This window comes from Desmodus rotundus, chromosome 9, assembly GCF_022682495.2.
Source record: "Desmodus rotundus isolate HL8 chromosome 9, HLdesRot8A.1, whole genome shotgun sequence".
In the NCBI taxonomy this organism is placed as follows: domain Eukaryota; kingdom Metazoa; phylum Chordata; class Mammalia; order Chiroptera; family Phyllostomidae; genus Desmodus; species Desmodus rotundus.
Window position 1 is genome coordinate 74,883,916 of NC_071395.1, and position 21,524 is coordinate 74,905,439.

Sequence of the window (21,524 nt, forward strand, 5' to 3'; positions counted from 1 at the left end):
TGTAATAAGTACAACAACGATGACAGCAATAATAATGGTAACAGTATGGAAATTTTTAAAAATAGAAAGAGACTCACCCTGGTGCTTTCTGTTTAGCACAGATACTTTTCAGTTCCATGTATGTGTTCTTAGTCTTTGTCTATATACATGTCGTACTTTTGCATATAGCATTTTATCGTCATTTTCTACGTTAAACTCTTCTTTTTAAAAAAAATCCTTTATAAATAAAACTTAGTTGCCTTATAGTGTGGCTATACTGTGAAATTCTAAATACAGATTTCTCTATTATTAGATATTGATAAAGTATATTTTTAAAATTAATGGAGGGTGGGCAGAATCTGAAAGTTTACAGCGTTGTAGGCCCCTCTGTTTGTAGAGTGTTAGTTATATCAGGGATGGCCCACTCCTGGCAGAATGCAGCTGTACACAGGCTGGTGAGTCTCACCAGAGAGGGGCAGGTGTAGCATAAACAGACTCCCCTGTGATGCCGAAGTGCCTAGCATTGTGGGGGGGTGCGTGTCCCCTAGCTTCGAGGATCTCCCCTTGGGTCCAGATCCCTCCATTTGCAGGTAGGGGATTGCAGCCAGAAAATGAGATTACCTGCCCAAAGCTCCTTGTGGTTGCAGATGCCTCAGGCCCCTCCCCCCACCCAGGGTTTTCTGCTCATCAGGTGCTGACAGTACCCTTGCTTCCTCAGTACTACCCTGCTCCTAGCATTGACTCCCGGAACTGAAATGCCTTCTCATTCAAACAGGTAGTTTATGGACTCGCTTGGGATCTGCATCCAAGACCAAAGACAAGAACGTGAAGAAAGTGGATCATAGGGCTCCTGGCACTGAGGAAGATGACTCTGAGCTGCAGAGGGCTTGGGGGGCTCTGATTAAGGAGAAGGAACAATCTCGCCAAAAGAAGAGCCGGTTAGATAACTTACCCTCTCTGCAGATTGAAGTTAGTCGGGAAAGCAGCTCTGGTTCAGAGGCAGAATCCTGATGCCCTTGGGGCTGATGGCAGCTGCCCTAAAGCATGACATTCTTGCGCAGGGTGGGCGCACAGTAGGAACCCCTCCCCCTGCAGGAGTCGGTGCCCCTCCTGCTTTTACTCCTGCAGTCACCCTCAGCTCTTGCTACTTGAGCAGGACCTCTTACGAATGTGACCTGTTCTGAAGGGCATCTGTCTTTTGCTGCAGAGTTATAGTTCTGGGCCCTCAATTTTTTTCCTACCACCCCACAAGCTTTACCCTTTGAGAAGAAGACAGCCCTCCAGATTTTTGTAGATGTTTTTCTTAATATTTTTAACATTGTGTCTTTTAAAAGAAATGTTTTACACAGTTCATCCAAAGAGCAGAGAACTGAACTTCTCACTATTGCCTTGGCCCCGACAGCTGTTACCAGCACCCTTTTCCCAAGAAAAGTCAATTCCTAGGTGCTTATTGGACAGCCTTCAAGGGGGAAGATGAGGGAAGCTTCCAGTTCACCCTTCCAGGACCCTAGTGTGGGGGCCGAATCTCATGGACCTGACCTCAGAGGTGCACCAGTGCTGCCCAGGTAGATAAGAGACACAGCATCGATCGTGCTTCCGTTCCTCCCTGGGGATTTCTGTTAGGGACCTCTTGCTAGCAGTCAGCTTGAAGTGAAGATCAAGTTCAGTGCTGTGGGATTTTTAGGAACAAAAACTGACTTCTGGATTTGGGGTGGTTTTGGTTTTTGTTTTTTGTTGGTTTTTTGTGTTTTTTTTGTGCTAGGGGTGGGGTCATGGGGTAATGTTGAACAATTTTTAAGTTTGTATTATGTTTAAAAAATATTAATGGTTTAAAAGTTAAGATTTTTAATTTTTATATGTGAAAATACTTCCTGTTGGCTAGAAGGGAAGCTCAAGTGGTGTCTAATGTGCTGTTAAATATATATTATATACTTTGGAAGACGGCAAAGAGAGGAGTCTCATTATTTTTAAATGACCCCAATTGTATAGTCTGTTGTACATAGAGTTCAACTTGCTTTTTGGCCACCGTAGGAAAAAAGACCCATCCATCCGGGATGGGGCTCTGTTGTTTGTCATGGCTTTAGAAGTAATACGTTGTTACTCTTTCTGTCTCCAAGTTCTGGCACCTGAAGACGTCTTCAAAACTGGTAGATAAGATAATCGTTATAGAAATTTTAGTTAATTTATTTTTAAACTCCTTTTAGATTATTTTAACCACAAAGGCAATAGATTATTTTGTTTTCCTATCTGATTTTTATTTTGAAGTATTTAATATTTGCATTCCTCTGCAGACTTAAAAATAGTGTTTTATTTCAGTTCATCAGAACTTAGGAGTTAGAGTTAGAAAAGCCTTTGTCCCTTTGGTGATGTCATAACTTGTCACCTGCCTGGAGTGTTTCAGTCTCCAGTGCAGCCCTGGATTCTGGAGATCTTCACCTGGGGCTGAGCTAAACTAATGGTCACGTGGGCAGTTGATTAAACACAGAACACTGTTGTTAATAAAGTAAAGGGCTGTGAGACTTGAAAGCTTCAAAAACTCTGTTGTCCCTATTTTGTTGGTTAACCTGCTTTTTTCTCTTCTTTTAGAAAAATTAGAGCATATAACCATGATATGTTTCAGCTTCCTAATAGGATTCTAGGAAAAGGATGGTTTAGGTTTCTCTGCCAGTTGAGACCTAAGGTTTCTGAGGCTTCTCAGCTCCTCTTGCTCTTTGCAGCACACCACTGAGAGCCAAGTTCTTGAGGGGGATTTAGGGAGTTGGTTGAGTGAGAATTCTAAGGCCCTGAGAGTCAGAGACCTGCATGCCAGTCCCTGGCTCTGCCGTGTGGGCCTGGGCCTTGGTTTCTCCAGCTAGCGAGTGGGCTGGTACGAGAGCTTCTGGCTGTGTTGGTGGGCTTAGTGGTGTTTGCCTCTTTGCCGCAGTTACGGCTGCAGCGAGCTGGCCAGCGCTGGTTTCTGTTGCAGGTGGAGGAAGGGTCAAGGAGACAACTGAGGTTGTGCATGAGGCTGTGGACGGGGACTTATCCCATCCCATTCCTGTCTCTGGGTAGGACAGAAGTCTTTGTGGTCAGGGTCCCAACTGACAAGGTCTCTGCAGGGTTCAGAAAATGCCCCTACTTGAGTTCTCCTTTGGGTTCCCCAGCCATGACCCTTCCCCAGCGGTAGTTGGGGCCCATCAGTCCCATGGCCTTGTAGCTCTCAGCAGTCTCCTACTGGAGACCAGGGAAGACTTTCTGGAAGGGCAGTGGTATAGTCAAAACTGGGTCTTTGATCTAACCAAGAAAAATACCCATTTTACTAGCCTGGCAATTCTCATAAACACACAGAGCCCAGAAAGGTGTCTTTAAGGACTTTAAGTTGATTTCCGAAAGTTGCTGGCCTTTACCTCTCTTGCTCCCCGGTCTGCACTCAGGCACTCAGATACTGCAGTATCTCAGGCATGCCCAGCATCCGTTGGGGTTTGGGAGTGCGGCCGGGCAGTTGGGACAGTCCCCGGGCAGGCAGCTCGGTGGGCTTTTACGCGGGGCACTCGTGTATGTGGGCAGCAGGGCCGTGCACTTTTTGTACTGCTCTTAGTGTCTGCACGCACAAGGGTTTAAGTGTGTTTTTGCTGCTTGATGGTAATGAGGTACCTCACCTCTGTTCCCCACTCTTCCTCTCAGGTGAGGTGTCAGCTCCCCATGGGAACTGTGGAGCCCTCCACAGGATGTCCCCTCTCCTCACCTGGCCTTCTCCAGTCCAGTCCCATGAGTCCCTCCCCTTAGTTCAGCCACCGTCTTGTTCTGTTCCATCCTTGTGGTGGCCTCTTCACTAGTTTCTGCCTCATCTCTCCCTCCCTGTTCTGCACACCACAGCCAGGATGAACTCTCGTAGTTTGCAGTTCCTTGAGATATAATTTATATAACATACAGTTCACCCATTTAAAGAGCAGCCATCACCCCATCAGCTTTAGAACACTGTCATCACTAAAAAGAAACTTTGTACCCATTAGCAGTCATTCCTCACTGCCCCCTACCCCGGCAACCACTATTTCTGTGTCTGTGGATTTGCCTGTCCACACTTCATATAAATGGTGTCATACACTTGGTGGCTACTTGTGTCTGGCTTCTTTTACTGAACATGGTTTCAAGGCTCACTGTGTTGTCGCATGTGTCAGTACTTCATGCTAGTACTTTCTGTCCTTGCGGAGGAGCATTCCGTTGTGTGGCTGTGCCACATTTTGTTTATCCATTTACCTGGTAACGGCCATTTGGGTTGTTTCTGAACACTTATGTATAAGTTTTTGCGTGGACGTGTTTTCATTACTCTTGGGTTATTTACCTAGGAGTGGAATTGCTGGGTCACACTGTAACTCTAATTTTTTGAAGAACCAGGTTGTTCTCCCAAGTGGTTGCATCATTTTTCATTTCCCCCCAGCAGTGTACAAGGGCTCCAATTTTTCTGCATTCTCATGAACAACTAATTTCTGATGTAAGTTGCTATCTATGGTTTTGATTTGCATTACCCTGATGACTCATTAGTGCAGTCAAAAAGATGCAAAAGATGTTGGCTGTCTTTTCATGTGCTTCGGGATGAACTGTCTTAAACAAGTTATTCCTGTATCTCTCTGCTTAAAACCATTCCAGAGTTTCACCATTGCCTGCCCTTCTGGTGTGGCTTGGATGGAGTGTTGTCTCATATACCAAAAGGTTGTGGGTTTGATTCCCAGTCATGGCACACATGGGAGGCAACCAATCGATGCTGCTCTCTCACATCAATGTTTCTTTCTCTCTCCTTTCCCTTTCCCTCTTTCTAAAATCAAGAAACATCTTAAAAATTAAAAAAAAAAAAAAAAAGCTTCACCATTGCCCTTGGAGTAAATCTCAGACTCCTTTGATAGCTCCCAAGGCTGGTCAAGATCTAGTCTCTGGCAGTATTTCTGGCCCGTTCACCACATCCTCCTCCCTGCCCTCCGTTCACTGCGCCCCCAGGCTCATCCGATCTCCCCAGCCTTCTGGACTGCGCAGTGCTGTCCCTCCCCCCGCCCTGTCCACTTCCTGCTTAGCCTTCTCTTTTCCCTCATCCTCAAGAACTCAGACCCCTCCCCCGCCCAAGGCTGTCTTCAACTTCCGGAGCCAGGTTATGGGTCTCTGTTTATACCCCATGGTACTGCATGTAGGGGTCTCAGCTCACTCCAGGGATAGGTTATAAAGTCATGCCTAAGATAAAAACTGGGTGTGATCAAAATTCCTCTGGGACACCCAGAGGCAGGTGCCATGTTGAAGACCAACATCGTGAGTGCAGCGCCTCCCTGCCTGTGTGGGGACAGATCGCACTTTCTTCAGCTGAGCACCAGATGAAGTGGTTGGTCTGCAGTCGGGGCCATGTTGTATAAGAAATACTTCGCCCTAGCCCGGTGGATTGAGAGCCAGCCTGTGAGCCAAAGGGTCGCCAGTTTGATTCCCAGTCAGAGCACATGCCTGGGTTACAGGCCAGGTTCCCAGTAGGGTGTGTGTGAGAGGCAACCACACAGTGATAATTCTCTCCCTTTCTCCCTCCCTTCCTTTTTCTCTAAAAATAAATAAATAAAATCTTTAAAGAATTCTTTAAAAAAAAGAAATACTTTTTTTTCGTGTCAGAGTCCTACAAGGGTGAGAGGAGGCGCTTGGGAACTGAGATAGGCCAGAGGAGCGGCAGAGGCGCGAGCTGTCCTCGGCCCTGCCTGTCTGCTCAGTGAGTGAAGGGACAGGTGGAATGGGCCCGCTGACTTAAAGTCATTTTCCTTTTTCCTTGTCTTTTTTCCCCAGACAAATACCATGATGTTTGAAGCGAAGTGTGTGTATGGTACCAAATCTCTATACTCTCCCAAACCAGCACACCTTTACACTGGATTGTAATTCCGTGTTCCTACTTTGTCTTTTTGCTACTGTAAGCTCCGTGAGAGCAGGGACCACAACTGGCTCCTTTCTGGGTTTCCCCAGTCCTGGTACCATGCCTGGCACCTGACAGGTCCTCCCGAGACGAGTGGTGGATGTGTAAGGCCCCCCGCTGCAGGAGCAGCTCTATTCTCTGCGCCCTCCATCCTCTTCCAGGCTAGTCCTTGTTTTTCTACCTTCTGCACACAACACTTTGTTTTTGTTTTATTTTCCCTGCTAGCCTGTGAGCTCTAGCGAGCAGGTGTCTTCATGCCCGTATGTCTGTGTCCTCCCACCACGCCCATCCAGGGTGAGTGGTGCTGCCGGAGTGTTCGGTAAAGGAATGCACTATGGCAACCCGGCCCAGCTCTGGCACCTTTGTCTGCAGTTCCGTCTACTTCTGGCCAGACCACGAGATTCAAAAAGAGGAATGTTGTTCAGAAGTGCATGCACTGTGCTTGTCTACGGAAAAAATCTCAATTACTAGACCTCGATAAAATTCAAGTTTTGGTGATCTGGTCAGATCTGAGCTGAAGCTTACCCAGCTCTATAAAGAATTTGCTAGAGAATCATGTAGATAAGAAGGCATGCATCTGCTCTAGGAGAGCAGGAAAGATAGTGGGCAGGTGGGCGGAGGCCACACAGAGGGACTGCTGGGCCACTTCTCAGCTTCCGGTCCTGTTGGTGAGCAAAGGGATGGCAGTCCAAAGCGGGCGAAGAGAAACGAGCGCTTCCCGGCAGCAGCTCCTGCCTACAGCAGCGTCCCGCTCTCTGTGGAGCGTTCCTGAGATTACGGCAGAATGCTAACAGGTGATTAGGACTCGAGTTAACAGCAGTCATGACTCACAGGTTAATTAATTGCACAAATAAGTGTAATGTATAGTTACTTCTGAGCTTTATAGAACAAGAGGTAGATTAGAAGTTAAACCATTTTTTTCTTTCAACAACTGAAAGGACAGGATGTTTTTTATAATCTTGAGCGCAGCGTAGCGCACTCTTCAAGGCAGATTGTTACTGTGCGCGCTACCCACCAGTGACCGAGAACTTTTCCTCATACGTTTATAAAGTAAAACCTTAGGAGGAAGAATACAGCATTTGAAAAAATGAAATTTATGAGCATTTCACAGAACTGGGATGTTCCTAGGAGCAATTAGGGAAATGCCAGCTCAAAGCCTGTTTCAGGTAATTGTGAGGCATGGAAGTGGGATTTTGCTGTGATAGAAATAAAACTTTAGAGCATGGGTAGTATTTAATCTACCAAAGTCTAGACTACTCTGCAGTTCTTTTTTTTATTTTTTTAAAGATTTTATTTATTTATTTTTAGAGACAGAGAGAGGGAAAGAACATCCGTGTGAAGGAGAACTAGCAGTGGGTTGCCTCTCATGCACGCCCTGACAGGGTACCGAACCAGTGACTTTTGCTGTGCGGGATGACACCCCACCGACCAAGCCGCACCGGTCAGGGCTCTCACTTGCTTTTGTTTGAGCAGCTCTAGAGTTCTTCTCTCGGTGACCAGATTCCTCAGTAGCTAAGAACACGTGTGTTCTCTCAGACGGTCACCCTCACCTTAGACCAGTGTAGGTTAGTGACGGCCAGAGGCCCATGCCGTTGGCAGGAAAGAAGACATGGCCTTCCCGTCCCTTCCTGGGGTCGTCTTTAATCCTGTGATGCTTCCCTTGTTGGTGGGAAGGGTTCCCAGGGGTCTGTGAGCAGGGTGCAGCAGTTTCAGCTCTGGGAGAGTGCCTCTTGGGGAGGGTCACACAGTATGGGGCTGGGGCCAGAGCCCTGGGAGCTCACTCTGTCTCACATACAGATGGAGAAAGACTAAGCAGTAAGACTTTACTTCTCTGGACATCAGTTTCCCCGTCTTTCAGGTGAAGGGCGCCACTGGGGTGATGTCCAGTTTTCTTTCATGCTAATTTGAGTTCCAGGCTCTGTGCTGTGCTTTCCTAAGGAGCCCTGGGACTGCAAACTGGGCAGGAAGGAAGCGGGGCAAGCAAGAGGCCTAAGCCCTTGGACCCCTGGTTCCAGGACTCAAGTAAACCCCACCCCTCTCCCAGCCTCCCTGCCAGGAAAGGAAAGGAGGGTCCTTCCTTTCCCTTGCTCCCTCCCCACTAAGCCCCCTTCCCCATCACACACAGACACCATTCACTGTTTTATTTGGGAGAGTTTTTAGGAGGTAGTCCAGCGTACTAGTCAGCCTGAGCTGGCATAGCAAAATACCATAGACTGGGTGGCTTCAACAGCACAATTTATTTTCTCACAGTCTGGAGGCTGGAAGCCCCAGATCAGGGTGTCAGCCTAGTCGGGCTCTGGTGAGGCCCCTTCCTGGCTTGCAGACAGCTGTCATCACTGGGTCCTCACATGGCCTTTCCTCTTCCTCTTATGAGCCCGTTGGGTTAGGGCCCTACCTTTGACCTTAGATGTCTCCTAAAGGCCCACCCCCAACATTGTCAAATTGGGGCATGTGGCTTCAACATACTCATTTGGGGGTTGGGGGTCACAGTTCAGTCCATGGCACCCAGTAATGCAAGGATCCCAGTATATGTTTGTGGAATGAGGTCCCTGCTTTTTAATAGCTCGTAAACTGGGCGGGATTTAGACCTGTGAGTCTGAAGGCACTAGGCTTGGAGTGGTTCAGAGTCCTGGTTCTGGAGGAAATAGACCTGTCCGAGTCCCAAGTCTGCCACCTGCTAGCGCTGGGCAAAAATTACTTAACCCCTCTCTCTGAGCCAGCATCCTCATTTGTGAAGCCAGGATGACCCTGAGGGGCAGCTGTGAGGACAAGGCTTGCCTGGAAGGCTCTTGGCAGTGAGCCTGGTGCTCCCTCCAGAGTGTTCCTCCCTCAGCTCCCCTCCGCCCCCTCTGCTGTAGTCCCCTCTTTAGTCTACTCTCAGTAACCTCCTCACTCTTCAAGCGGGTAATTAGAAAAGTCTCCTGAGTCAAGGCTGTGAGGCGGGGCTGTGGGAAGCCCCAGGCACCGATGAGCCAGGCAGTAGCTCTCTCACTGCGGGCTGAGTACGCCCCCTCCATCCCCGTTACTTAACACTTCTATTTTGAAATTACAGAGCAGTTTCAAGGGTAGAATAGAGAACTTTTTGCCACACTTTATCACTCATTCTTTCCCTCCCTCTCTCAACCATGAACTGCTTGAGAGTTACTTACATATGCCATGTTCCTTACTCCCTAAATATTTTAGTGAGCATTTCCTAAGAACAAAGACATTTTCTCATAATGACCACAGTATAATGATCAAATTCAGGAAATACATAGTTTTATCTAATCAGTACAGGAGTACTGTCCTGGCTTTATCTCATCAGTACAGGAGTATCTCATCTGTAGTTCATGTTTCAATTTTGCCAACTGTCCCAATAATGTGGGTCCCCCTTGTTTTTAATGAAAATAATTCCAGCCAGAGTTGATGCACTGTGTGTAACTTCCACGTTGTACCACTCGCCTCATCTTTCTGGCCATAGCCAGAGACTCTGGGGATATCGTTCCCAGGAATGCTATTATAGTTTGCTCAACCAATAATGTTTCTCAAAGCTATTTTATTTTATTTTATTTTTTTGGTCTAGGATCCAATCCAGTATCACACCCTACATTTATTCTGCTTTAGTCTGTAATAATTCTGTAGCCTTTCGTTGTCTTTTAGGATAGTAATGTTTTTGAAGAGCTCAGTCCATTTATGTTAGAGCAGGGTTGTCAGACTCTTTTTCACTGGGGGCCACATCAGCCTCGTGGTTGCCTTCAAAGAGCTGAAATAATTTTAGGACTGTATAAATGTAACTACTCCTTAACTGTTAAGGAGTTGAAATTACATTCGGCCCTTTGAAGGCAACTGTGAGGCTGATGTGGCCCCCGGTGAAAATGAGTTTGACACCCTTGCTATAGACTGTCTCTTGAGTTGGCCCCTTAACAGTTGTTTAAAGTAAAATTTAGTTAAGAAGTCATTTTCACATTCCTTTTGGATACGTATGTACTTGCTGAATGCCCAGCTCTGTACATAGCCCTTGGGACCTCAAGTTTGGGTTTGTGGGGGCAGCAGTTACTGTCAGGTGGGCTTGAAGGGCCTCTGTGTGTGCTCATGATTAGGGGTCTGCCATGCCGGCATGAGCAAGTGCGGATAAATACCTCCTAGATGGGTGCAGGATGAGTCCTCATTCTAGATGTCACCAAAGATGCAGAAAGTGACCCTGTGCCTGGTCCAGCATCCAGTCATCAGCTTTGCCTGGCCTCCTGAGGCGTCCTGAAGTTCACACTCCAAATACGAAGTCCTGCTTCAGAAATCTCGAGCAAGCTACAGTCTGGGTTCTAGCCTGTCCCTACTGCTGATCCACTCAGTGGCTTAGGGCTAATCTCTTGCCCCTCTGGGACGGTGGTGGGGAAAGGACCTCCGGTGGCTCTGCCAAATGCCACTGGCACTCCGAACAGGTGTGGGGTCGGGGAGCGTCACTGAGCGCTGGAGTTGGGGGAGACGGGCCAGGCCTCCCGTCTGTGACAAGGGAGAGCCAGCTCGGGAGGGCTTCATTGTGATCTGGGAGGCAGACCCTCGGTGTGGAGCTTTGCCTTTTCAGTGAGCTTCTGTTAGGTGGTGTGTCGCGAGGCAGTGGCGAACTGTAACCTGTGTCAGCAGACAGCCTGTAGCTTCAGGAAGCTGTCTGACTAGTGGGTGTTTTGTCAGACCAAAGCAGCCAATGCAAAAAAGTGTTCTCAGTCTTTACAAAACTTTGGCCAAGCAAGCTTTTCATGTGAGAAACAAAATAAAATTGATTTTCATCTAATCCTTAAGTCAACGCCATGGTCTCCTGTGTCTTAACGCTTAGTCAACACTTCAGAGTATCTCCCTGGAGGTGTGCCCGCTCCTGTGAGAGGGACACAGAGTCCCCTGCCCTTTTGAATGTAAATTAATTAAAATTAAATAAAATTTAACTTTCGCTTCTTCAGTCGCACTGGTGACATGTCAAGGGCTCAGTTGCCACCTGTGGCTGGTGGCTGCTGTGTGGGACCACGCCAGTAGAGGATATCGCCAAGTTCTGTGGGACACGGGGTCGAGCAGTGGCAGGCTTGGTCACACGGGGAATCGGACACATCGTGAAGCGAGCACTGAAAGAGGACTGCAGACTGTGCTGTGTCCTCTAGGACGCTGGGCTGGGCAGAGAGAGTGTGCTAAACGACACAGGGAATTTTACTTCCCATTGTTCTGGTGGTCAGAGCTCCCTACCGGTCCTGGCACCATGGTGCCGCCGCCAGTTTTTACAGAGCGCTGCCAAAGCTGAACAGAGTGGTGCCAGCCACTGTGCTGGATCCTCCGTGCACCTGGCCCTCCACAGCTCAGGGCCTTGAGGGCAGGGCCAGGTGCAGGAGCCCAGTTTCCAGCTGTGGAGACGCTTCCTGTGGGAGGGAGACTGTGATCGCTGCTGAGCCAACTGTCACCAAGGACCCCGGGCTGGGTACTGGGCCGAGGAGTCTGGCGGGGTACTCATACTGCACCCGGCCAAGGATGTCGAGAGCTGTTTCCAGGCCACGGCTCAGTGTACATTCCACAGAAGTGCGTGTGGTGGACAGGGCTGACGGGTGTCTCCCAGCTCCCAGGACTCAGCCCACCACTGCCAAGGTCGCCGCACAGCCAGTTGTGTACGAGTGGGAGCCACGTCTGTGTGTGCTACAGAGTGCCGTCTGCCTGTGTGTGCGCCTCTGTCCCCGCCTCCTGGCCGCCGCAGCTGCGGAGGGGAAGCTGAGTGGGCTGAGGCCCACTCTGCTGCCTCTGCTTCGGCTAGGATGTGGCTCCTCCACACTCTGCTCTGCGTGACCAGTAAGTCAGCCTCAGGCCTGCCCGGAGGGGCAGCTGTGCTGTCCGCACAGCCCTGTCTGTCTGTCTGTCTGTCTGTCGTCTGTCAAATGGGCTCAGTCAGAACCAGAGGTCAGAAAAAGTGTGGGAATGTCTCCAGGGAGAGACTCTTCCTTGGAGGGGAGGTCCCCAGGCTTTCTCAGAAGGACCTCTGAGCACTGTTGACCTGCTGACAGCCTGTGGCTTCAGACTGCAGAGCTCAGCCACCCTACTCCTTCTCCACCCAGCCTCCCCTCCCCGCCAGCCCCACGGCACCCACTCTGGGCTGGCCCTCGGGTCTGTGCCGGGTTCGTTCTCAGAGAAGAGGCTGATGGTGCCCCCCTACCCCCCACAGAGCACCCTTGTAGATATTGGGTTCAGCTGATGCCGTGAGGACCGTGTGAGAATGAGCACCGATGAGGGACGAACAGCAGGGGACGGGCATGCGTCAGTGTGGTCAAGGGTGAATACATGGGAGGACCCTGCTTCCTGTTTGTGATGTTGGGGCCAGTATGAGATTGTGTGTGTGTGGTGGGGAGAGGGACACTTCCTTCTCCTGCTGCCTGGGGGTCCCATTCTCACTTTTCAACGTCCAGTGGAAGCCACACCTGAGGAAGTCAAGTCCAGAGCCTGCAGCCGCCCACAAGGCCCCGGGGATGGGATTGAGCACAGCCAGCCGGCCTGGAGGCTGCTCAGATTGAAGTGTGGGCCTGGGTGGTCCTGCCTGGTGATCTGGGCAGGCTTCCAGGGGTCTCCAGCTCTGGTCAGAAGAAGGAGATGGACATCAGGTGGAAGTAGTGTCAAGATTGCAGTGGGAGTGAGTGCTCCCTGAAGGATGGGCCAGGGCCAGCCAGTGAGCACCGGGGTCTGCGTGCGGAGTCCATGCTGGTGCGGACTCAGGCTTAGCACCCACCGTGCGGCCAGAGTGCCGAGAGGCAGGCCACGTGTGCAGGCCTCCAGTGAAGCATAGGTTTTAGGACACACTTTAATGTCTATTACAAAAACATCCAGATAGTCATCATGGAAATGGCAGAACTTTGTTGAACTTACTTTTCCTTACCTTACAGTTTAGACTCACCTTATTTTCAGTTACGGAAGGTGTGTGGAGAGAGCCTCACTCTATAGCGTATGGCTTCCACCCCCCATCACCAGGTCTGTCCGGAGAAGGTGCTCAGACTCTGGTTCACACCCTCCCAGTGTGGAGGCGGTGACCGAGGCCCGGAGGGGCAGTGAATGTCCAGGCTCACATGCAAGTATTAGTAGAAACGAGGGTCCAGCCCAAGCCTCTGTCCTGTCTTCCAGCCCTAGAGTACCCCGTGGCCTGGGACATTAACCCTGGTGTCAGTCTTGGCTCTGCTGTGTGCCCTCTGTGGTCTGGAATGACCGGCCATCACCCCAGCACCTTTTTCAGACATGTCAATCCAGATGACACTTACTCAACCCCTTTGGAGGCCTAGGCACTCCCAGGCTGATGGACAGCAGAGAGCAAGGGGAATGGACACGATGAGATTACTTAGCCCACAACTTGGCTGTTATGGGAAGGATGTGGCAGCAGGGCCCCAGCAGCTCCTGTTTGGGTGGGAGAAATGAAACTGTGGTACATCTGCTCTCAGGAGATCCTGAGACAGGGGTGGAGTAATCTTGGGGAGCTTCCTGGAGGAGGTGAAACCAGCCCTGAGTCTTGAGGATCTGACAATGTGACAAAGAAGTGCTGGGGAGGATGGGAGGAAGCCCTCAGACTGCGACCCCAAGCCCAGGACCCTGGATTCTGTGCCTGGCTGGGCCTCCCTAGGCTACGGAGAATACAGAACTGTTCCTGACCTTCCAGTCTTCCCAGGCCCCCCTGTGGGGATGTCCAGTTCTCATCCTCGGGAGCAAATGAGATAACACTGCCTGAGGGGGGTTTCAAGTCAGACACGCTGAGCCCCTGCTGGGGCCCATGTCCCCAGCCCTAGTCCTGTCTCACTCTGCTACTCAATGGCCCCCTGTCCCCAGGTCAGTCTTCTCCCCTGACTCATTCTGTGACCACAGGCACTCACTTTCCTCCCGGGGCCTGTCAAGAAGGGAACGCTGTCAGCCTACAATGGTGAGGGAGCCAGTGGTGAGGGAGCCAGGGTCCCTGGCCAGCTCTGCTGTCCTCCACCTGCAGGCTGAGGCCTGTGTGCTGCTGGACCCTGAGCGCGGGGGGGATGGTGGCGGGGGGAGCCCATGAGACCCAGCTCCGCCTGGGGCATAGCCCCGACTTGCGTACAGGTGTGTGGTAGAAAGCCTTGATCGTGGGGATGGGGGACTGTAGTGTCTGAGGATGGGGGAGAATTTTAGCAGGGATGGACTGGGGGGTGGGGGTGCTTTCTGTGCAGGAAAAGCAGTATAGCAAAGGTGTGGGGTGTGAAGAGTCTGTTTAGGAAAATTCAGGGTGATTCTGCATGGGAGCAGAAAGCTGTCCACTCTGACATTGCCTGTCACCCTACAATCAGGACATGGTAGACCCTGGGGATGAGGGCACCGTCCCTGTCCTGGGGCCTCTGTGACAAGAAAGCAGGCCACACACACACATACACACACTGTAGCCCCAGGGGGAAGATCCCTTGAGGAAGCCTCAGGTCTCACATGTGGGGGAGGGAAAGGGCATTGTAGGCAGAAGTAGAATGTCAGAGAAGCACAGTGTTTGTGGGCAAGCCAAGTGGGGGTGCAGGCCACTTGGGAACCTGGAGTTACCCACCTTCCCTGGGAGGTTGTCCTGTAGGTGTGTATAGGGGGCATGTGTCAGCCCGGATGAAGAGGTCGCAAGTGCCAGACTGAGGGGGCCTGGACCTCACCCTGGGGACAGGGGAAGCCACGGCAGTGCTGGGGGGGGGTTGCCGTGGGACTTGCATGTTGTGTGGGAGGCGGGAGTCCTGGAGAGGGGAGGCAAAGAGGCCAGCCAGCGAGGGTGATGCTGCCTCGGTCCAGCCCAGGGGTGCTGGGGCGGGTGAACATGTGGAGGGGGAGGCACCCAGGAGAAATATTAAGGAGGAAAATCAGAAAATCCACAAGAGCTTAGCACTGTGCTTGCATGCAGTCCGTGTTCAGGGCCTGTTGGCCGTGGTTGTCAGGCGGACTGGGAAGGTGAGGGGGTCTCAGGGCTCGGCTGACTGAGTGAGGTTTGGTGCTGAGAGGCAAGGCTCCCATGGGAAAGGCCAACGTGGGTGGGCCAAGGGGTGAGCCACTCCACCTGACAGGTGCCCTGCACACGTGTCTGAGACATAAGCTCCCCCAAGGCCTAGCTGGGGTCTGCAGTGGGCTCAGGACACCTGGGTCTAGTCCCAGGTCGACAGCCATCCCTGGGCCCCGTTTGCTAAGTCGCAAATGAGTGCTGTGGGAATGCGTATCTAAAATGCCCAGGGTGGTGGGTGGGCGGGGCTTGAGGTGGCAGGCAGTGGTGGCAGACAGGATGGAGAGAGGGTCTTGGTCTGACTCAGCAGGCTCCAGATAGCTTGGGGAGGCAGCCCTGTGGGTAGTGCGGTGACATGCTGGTTCAGCCGGGCTGTCATGTCTGGCAGCCTGTGAGGGGCGCTGGAGGTGGAGGGTGAGGCTGTCATCGAGAACGTGACAAGCTCTCTCTTGTGGTTTTAACACTGTAACATCAGCACCCACACACGGAGCCCCTAGCTCAGTGTCAGACACCGGGCCAGGCGTTGCCCCATTAAATCTGCACAGCCTCACACCACAGATAGGGAAACAAACAGGTGAGGTGACAAGCCCGAGGTCCTGCAGTGACTCGGTGGTGAAGTCAGGAGTTGAACTCAGGACTGTCTCCCTCTGGGACCGATGCTATTTTTCTGAGTCACAGTGGGAAGGGAAGGGGTTTCTTGATGCAGGGACAGCCCGGGCAGATGTTAATGTTAGGGGCTTGGTGGGGAGTCTGCTCTGGCAAGGTGGCAGACCCCAGGCACAGAGAGGTGGCAGCGGGTGACTGGGACAGCTCAGCAAATACCCTCCACCAGATGCCTGTTGACCTACTTACCACCCTCGAACCAGGGCTCGCCCCAGCTCAGCGAGCTGCGAGCATGCCAGGGAGCCGTGCCCAGCTTCCGGGGGCTCTTTGTGACCCTGCTCTCTGAGTACCTACCCCTCAGGAGTTTAATAAGCCTTTGGAATCAGGCAGACCTGGGCCCCAGACACAAATATTTAATTCACCGACGGACCACGAGCAAATCATTGGCCCTCCCTGAGCCTCAGCGCCCAGCACAGTGCCTGGGAAACAGCAGGTGCTCTGAAAGGGTAGCTGTGATTGTCTCTCTGCTCCCCTTTCCCACCCCTCAGGGGTCTTGCGCCAGGGCATTGAACAAAGGGAAAATGGGGGTGGGGTAGGGAACAGGAATGTGGCCCACTCTGACATGTCCAGGACCCCTCTTCTGGGCCTGGCCCCTTGCTGAGCCAGGCTCTGCAACGGTGGGGGTGGGGGCCGTCTGAATGACTCAGAGCAGTTCAGTTTGGGGGAGACAGATTTAATCACAGATCACTCTGACCCAGACAGGATTTAGTCAGAGCCAGACAGGGACACCACAGAATGAGGGGGCTCAGGGTTACTGTGTCTGGGACTCTGGCCTGGGCAGGGAGTGCCTGAGCAGGGCCCAGGATGGGGCGGAGGTGGGAAGGGGGGAGGCAGGCACTCTGGGCATGGCGTCGCTCCTGCAAAGGCCCAGAGGTGGATCGTGTGCAGATGGTGTTCGGGGCAAGGTGTAGAGGAGCTGGGTGAGGACACTGGACTATCTCGGGGTTTATGTCATGTCTGAGTTACCCAGACAGTAAGAATTCTCTCTCGTTAGTGGGCTGATGCTCACCCTTACCCAGCCTGGCCAATCAAGAAACACAGGGCTCGGCGTGAAATGGGCCAAGGAGCCGAAGTCCAGATTGTCTGCGCACAGTACTCCCTCTTCCCCACTTGGGGTCTTGCTCTGGAGCCCTGGAGTCCATGGGTAGGCCACAGGGGGTCTGTGAGCCCATGTCACCCACCAAGCACCTCACCATAGCCGGCCCTGCCAGGACACACAGCCTTTGCCTTTGGGGACTTCCTGGTGGGGGGGGGGAACAGGCAATAAGGAAACAGGAGATGAGCGAGATAATTTCAGATTGTGAGAAAAGGTTTGTGGGGGTGCAAAGTGGCCGGGCGGGGGTCTGGAGGTCAGGAGGACTTCTGGGAGCGGGTGCATTGTGAGGAGGAGGAGGAGGAGGAGACAGCCTCAAAACAGAGCACTTGGGAGGCAAGATTAGTGCGAACACACTTGAGCAGGCCAGGGAGGGTTCTGGTGCTCTCATCAAATCTGCAAAGGGACACCTGGCCCCGAGGGGGAGGAGCTCACGGGCTGGTGATAGTGTCTGCTCTCCTTTAGGGCAGTGCGGGGGGCGGGGGGGTCCCACCACTAACTGCTTTGGGGTGCAGGTTTATTCATTCAGCGTTTAGTTCTGTTTCTTTTGCTTACCCCACCCTGCTCCCAATTCATTCAGGTTCTTGCTAAATGAACCCTCAGGGAAAATTTTTTTTTCCTGGTTTTCTGTTATTTCTGCTTCACCAGAATAGTTTTTGGGTTTTCTCCCCAATTTTGTGGATGCTGTGAATGACATAACTGATCATTTTCATCCTTATGTTGGCTTCAAGAAAGTTCATTTCTTAATGCATCTATTCAACAGCTAATGTTATTAAGTGCCTACTGTGTGCCAGTGCCACGCTCAGAGACTAGTGGGCCCCTCAGCAGACGCTGCCTGCCGGTGCTCGCCGTTGGACACGCACACGCGGGGTCCCTCTCAGCCTCCTGCCGGGTTCGATTGTGCCCCTCTTTTCTAACAATTCTTTTCCTTCTGCCTTTTAAAAAAATATTCCACCTGCCCCATTATTTTAAAACAAGTTTTATCTTAGTGAATTGTGCATTTTATGAGTCACCACAAATCGTTCTGGGCAAAGCAGAGGTGTAAAGGGAAGAGCAAAGCGCCACTGCCCCTGTGTGCCGGCTCAGAGAGAGGGCTGGGGACCGAGGGGAGAGATGCTCCCGCCCCTGCCTGCCTCCACCCCCCTGCTTCCCGCCCCATTGCCTGCCTCCTCCTGCAGACTTTGGAAGGTTGGTTTTTAATAACAAAATTGTAAGCATGTACAGAAGTAAAGAAAACAACAATAATGAACCCAATATACCCACCACGCAGATGACACTGTTCTCAAGCGTTCTTTCACCAAAGCATTTTAAAGCCTGCCGCTCAGAATTTGGTCGGGGGACCAGCAGCGTGGCCCCGCTGAAGAGCCGCTGAGAGGAGGGTCTCAGCCCCACTCCCTGACCTGCTGGAGCGGACACTGCGTTTTTAACAGGCCAGTTGGGTGTTCACTGGCACATTCATGTTTCAGAAGCATTATTTTGAAATAAATCCCAAACATCTGTCATTTCAGCCCTGAATGCTTCAGTGCACATTTCTGACATATGTGGATATTTTCTTAGACAGCTGCAACGTTTTCATCACCTCACAAAACTAGGCCTTCCTTCCTGCATCGCATTCCCCCTTCTTGTTTCCTTTCCCGAGTACTGCACACACTGGCTACTGGAAATGTGGTCTGAGGGCAGCAGCAGAGGTGTCACTTGGGAACATGTTAGAAAGGTAGAGTCTAGGGTCCCTGTGTCCTTCCCAGGGTGTTGCACCAGGAGGCACATTTGCTCGGGGGGGGCCCCCCCTGGGGACCCTGAGATTGACTAGTGGGCTCGGGGCTGTCAGCCTACCTGCACGCGCTCTCCCAAACCCACGGAGCAGCCGTGCCCACTGACCGAGTTAATTACTATGTAACAGCTTGCAAAACTGTTCTGTGACTGTATGATTCCTCATTCATCAGTAACAATTCTTCTGTGGAGAACTTTTTCTCCTCAGCTAGGACTCTTTGGTGACCCTGAAATGCAGTTGACATTGGAAAGACTAGAAAATTGCTGAATACTTTCCTTTTAACAGTCAGTTTTCAGAATAAGGGGTGGTTCCCTCGTTGCTTCCAATGGCGACCAAAGCAGTGTTTGGTTTCCTTTCTCTCTCTCGCTCTCGCTCTCTCTTAAATGTCATTGTGAACTCATGGGACTTTATATACTCAGTGTGTTTCAAACATTTGCAATTACTTTCTAATGTAAACTGTTTTTGAAGTAAAACATACAGAAAAAAAGGACACAGACCACTGGATTTTCAGATGGAATCAAATCCGTGTCACAGCCCCCGTTTCAGGAAGTGGGACGTTGCCAGCACGCCAGAAGCACCCGAGGGCTGCCCTGCAGTTATCGCCTTATCCCCAAGGGCAACTACTCTCCTTTTTTTTTTTTAACATTTATTTATTTGTTTTTAGAGACAGGGGAAGGGAGGGAAAAAGAGAGGAAGAGAACATCAATGTGTAGTTGCCTCTTGCGCGCCCCGCACTGGGAACATGGCCTGCAACCCAGGCATGTGCCCTGACTGGGAATGGAACCTGTTGCGACCCTTTGGTTGGCAGGCTCAGTCCACTGAGCCGCACCAGCCAGGGCCATTTGCATAATCTCTTTTGTGAAACGTCCTCTTCAGTTAGCTTACATGGCTTTTTCTTACTGATCTATAGGAAATCTCTACATACTCTGTGAATTTTTTGTCCTATGTTTGTATTGCAAATATTTTCGTCAGTCACTCTTTGTCTTGCCTTTTCTTTCTCCGAATGTACTGGCTTTTGATAAACAGAAGTGCTGAAGTTTAACGAAGTTCAGTCTATCAGTTCTTTTCTTTATGTTTAATATTTGTTGTGTCCTGTTTAACAAATATTTATCTACCTCAGGGTCCTCTGTTTTCTCTTAAAAGCTTTTTGTTTTATTTTTCCCATTTAGATACACAATCCATCTAAACCCACGATTAAATCCCCATCCATCAGGAACTGATTGTGTGTGTGTCATGTGAGAGAGCAGCCAAATTGCTTTTTGTTCAGTATCGCTGCGCACGTGACCCCGCACCACGCGTGGAAGAGAGCGTTCTTTCCTCACCGTTCTTCAGGGTCACCCTGTCAGAAGTAAAGCGACCGTATGTTTATGCGCTCTCTGTTCCATTGCTCTGTTTGTGTATTGTGCCAATATAATTCTGCCTTAACTATAACTTTATAATAAATTACCATTTATTATAAAGTAAGTGATAAGGTAAGCCCTACAGGTTTGCTGTTCTCCTTCAAGTCTACCTTGACTATTCTTGCTCTTGTTCCATATAAAGGTTTTAATTGGCTTGTTAACACTCCCAATAATTTTCTGGTACTTTGATTGGGATTGTATTGAAGCTATAGATCAATACAGTGATAAATGACAGCAATATTGAAGCTTCCAACTTGTGAACATGATCTATTTCTCCATTTATTTAGATCTTCTTTAATCTCTCTCAATCTTTTATAGTTTTCAGTGTAGAGGTTTTGTATATCTTTAGTGAGTTTTCCTTTTAGGCAATGGATTTTTTTTTTAATGTCTTTAGTCAGTGGCATCCTTTAAAATTTTTCATTCCTTAGTGACCCTTAATAGTACATACAAGTACAGTGACTCTCTGTATCACCTCTGCACCTTGTGATCTAAGGCACTTACAACGTTTGTCTGTGGATCTGTTGGCTTTTTCAATCTATCTAATCATGTCATATGCAAATAATAGTTTTATTTTTTTTCCTTTTAAATCTTGATGGTCTGGTCCCGGCTGGTGTAACTCAGTGTTTTGAATGCTGGCCTGTGAAATGAAAGGTTGCTGGTTCAATTCCCGGTCAAGGCACATGCCTGGGTTGTGGGCCAGGTCCTCAGTTGAGGGTGTGCAAGAGGCAACCAGTCGACGTTTTTTTTTTTCTCTCTCTTCCTCCCTTCCCCTCTCTCTGAAAATAAATAAATAAAATCTTTAAAAATTTTTTTTAATGCTCTGTATTTTTTTTCTTTTCTTACTGCTCTGAGACCTCCAGTAAAATGCTGAATAGAAGTAAGTGGTGAGAATGGACACCCTTGTCTCATTCCTGATTTTAGAAAGGTTTCATTAACTCACCATTAAGGGAGATTTTTGCTGAAGGCTTTTCATGGATATTCTTAAACAGATTAAAGAAATTGCCTTCTATTTCTAGCTTGCTACAACTTTTTAAATCACGAATCAGTATTGGATTTTATCAAATGCCTTTTTCTGCATCTATCATAACCATCATATGATTTTTTTCTTTCTTTTTTTCTGTTAACATATTGATTAAATTATTTCCAAATGTCAAACTGCACTTGCATTCCTGAAATAAACTCCACTTGGTTATGATGTTTTATGACTTTCATGTATCCCTGGATTTTGTTTGTTAAAATATTGTTACATACACGTTCAAGAGAGATTGCCGCTTTTCCTTTCATGTGTTATTCTTGTTGGATTTTAATAGCAATATTTTGTGGGCCTCATAAAATTATTGGGAACTGTTGTCTCATTTTCTGTTCTTTGGAATAGTTTTTGCAAGGTTGGTATTTCTCCAATCTTTGGGAGACTTCTTCAAATGTTTGGAAGCGTTCATCTGGGCCTGGAGTTCTTTCTAGGGATTTAACAGTAATTCACATTCTTTTATATGGGGTCATTCAGATTAAACTTCTTTTGCCAATTTTGGTAAATTGTATTTTAAGGAATTTGTTCATTTGATTTAAATTGTCAAGCTACTGGTAAAAGGTTGTATATTCTGTCCTCATTATTTCTTAGATGCTTAGGATCTATTCGGACGTCCTCTCTCGGTTCATATTGGTGTTTGGATGTCCTCTCTTTTTTTTCTTGATCAGTTTGCTAGGGGTTTATCAGTTAAAAAATAAAAATTAATTTTTTA

The 21,524-nt window shown here is 49.6% G+C and overlaps 2 protein-coding genes across 6 annotated transcripts in view; both read left to right on the forward strand.

Moving 5' to 3' along the window:
* Positions 1–10,816, forward strand: part of NCBP3 (nuclear cap binding subunit 3) — a 41,200-nt gene extending 30,384 nt beyond the window's left edge. For 2 of the 3 annotated variants that reach the window (XM_053910714.2, XM_024565232.4), the window contains one exon: positions 755–10,816. In XM_053910714.2, coding sequence (XP_053766689.1) covers positions 755–990 — 236 coding nt within the window. In that variant the 3' untranslated portion in view covers positions 991–10,816. The remainder of the gene's footprint in view (positions 1–754) is intronic. The other variant, XM_053910715.2, reaches the window with a different exon arrangement.
* Positions 10,817–11,593: 777 nt separating this feature from the next.
* ITGAE (integrin subunit alpha E) overlaps positions 11,594–21,524 on the forward strand; it is a 60,253-nt gene continuing 50,322 nt past the window's right edge. For all 3 annotated transcript variants that reach the window (XM_045199156.2, XM_045199158.2, XM_045199159.2), the window contains exon 1: positions 11,594–11,689. In XM_045199156.2, coding sequence (XP_045055091.2) covers positions 11,656–11,689 — 34 coding nt within the window. In that variant the 5' untranslated portion in view covers positions 11,594–11,655. The remainder of the gene's footprint in view (positions 11,690–21,524) is intronic.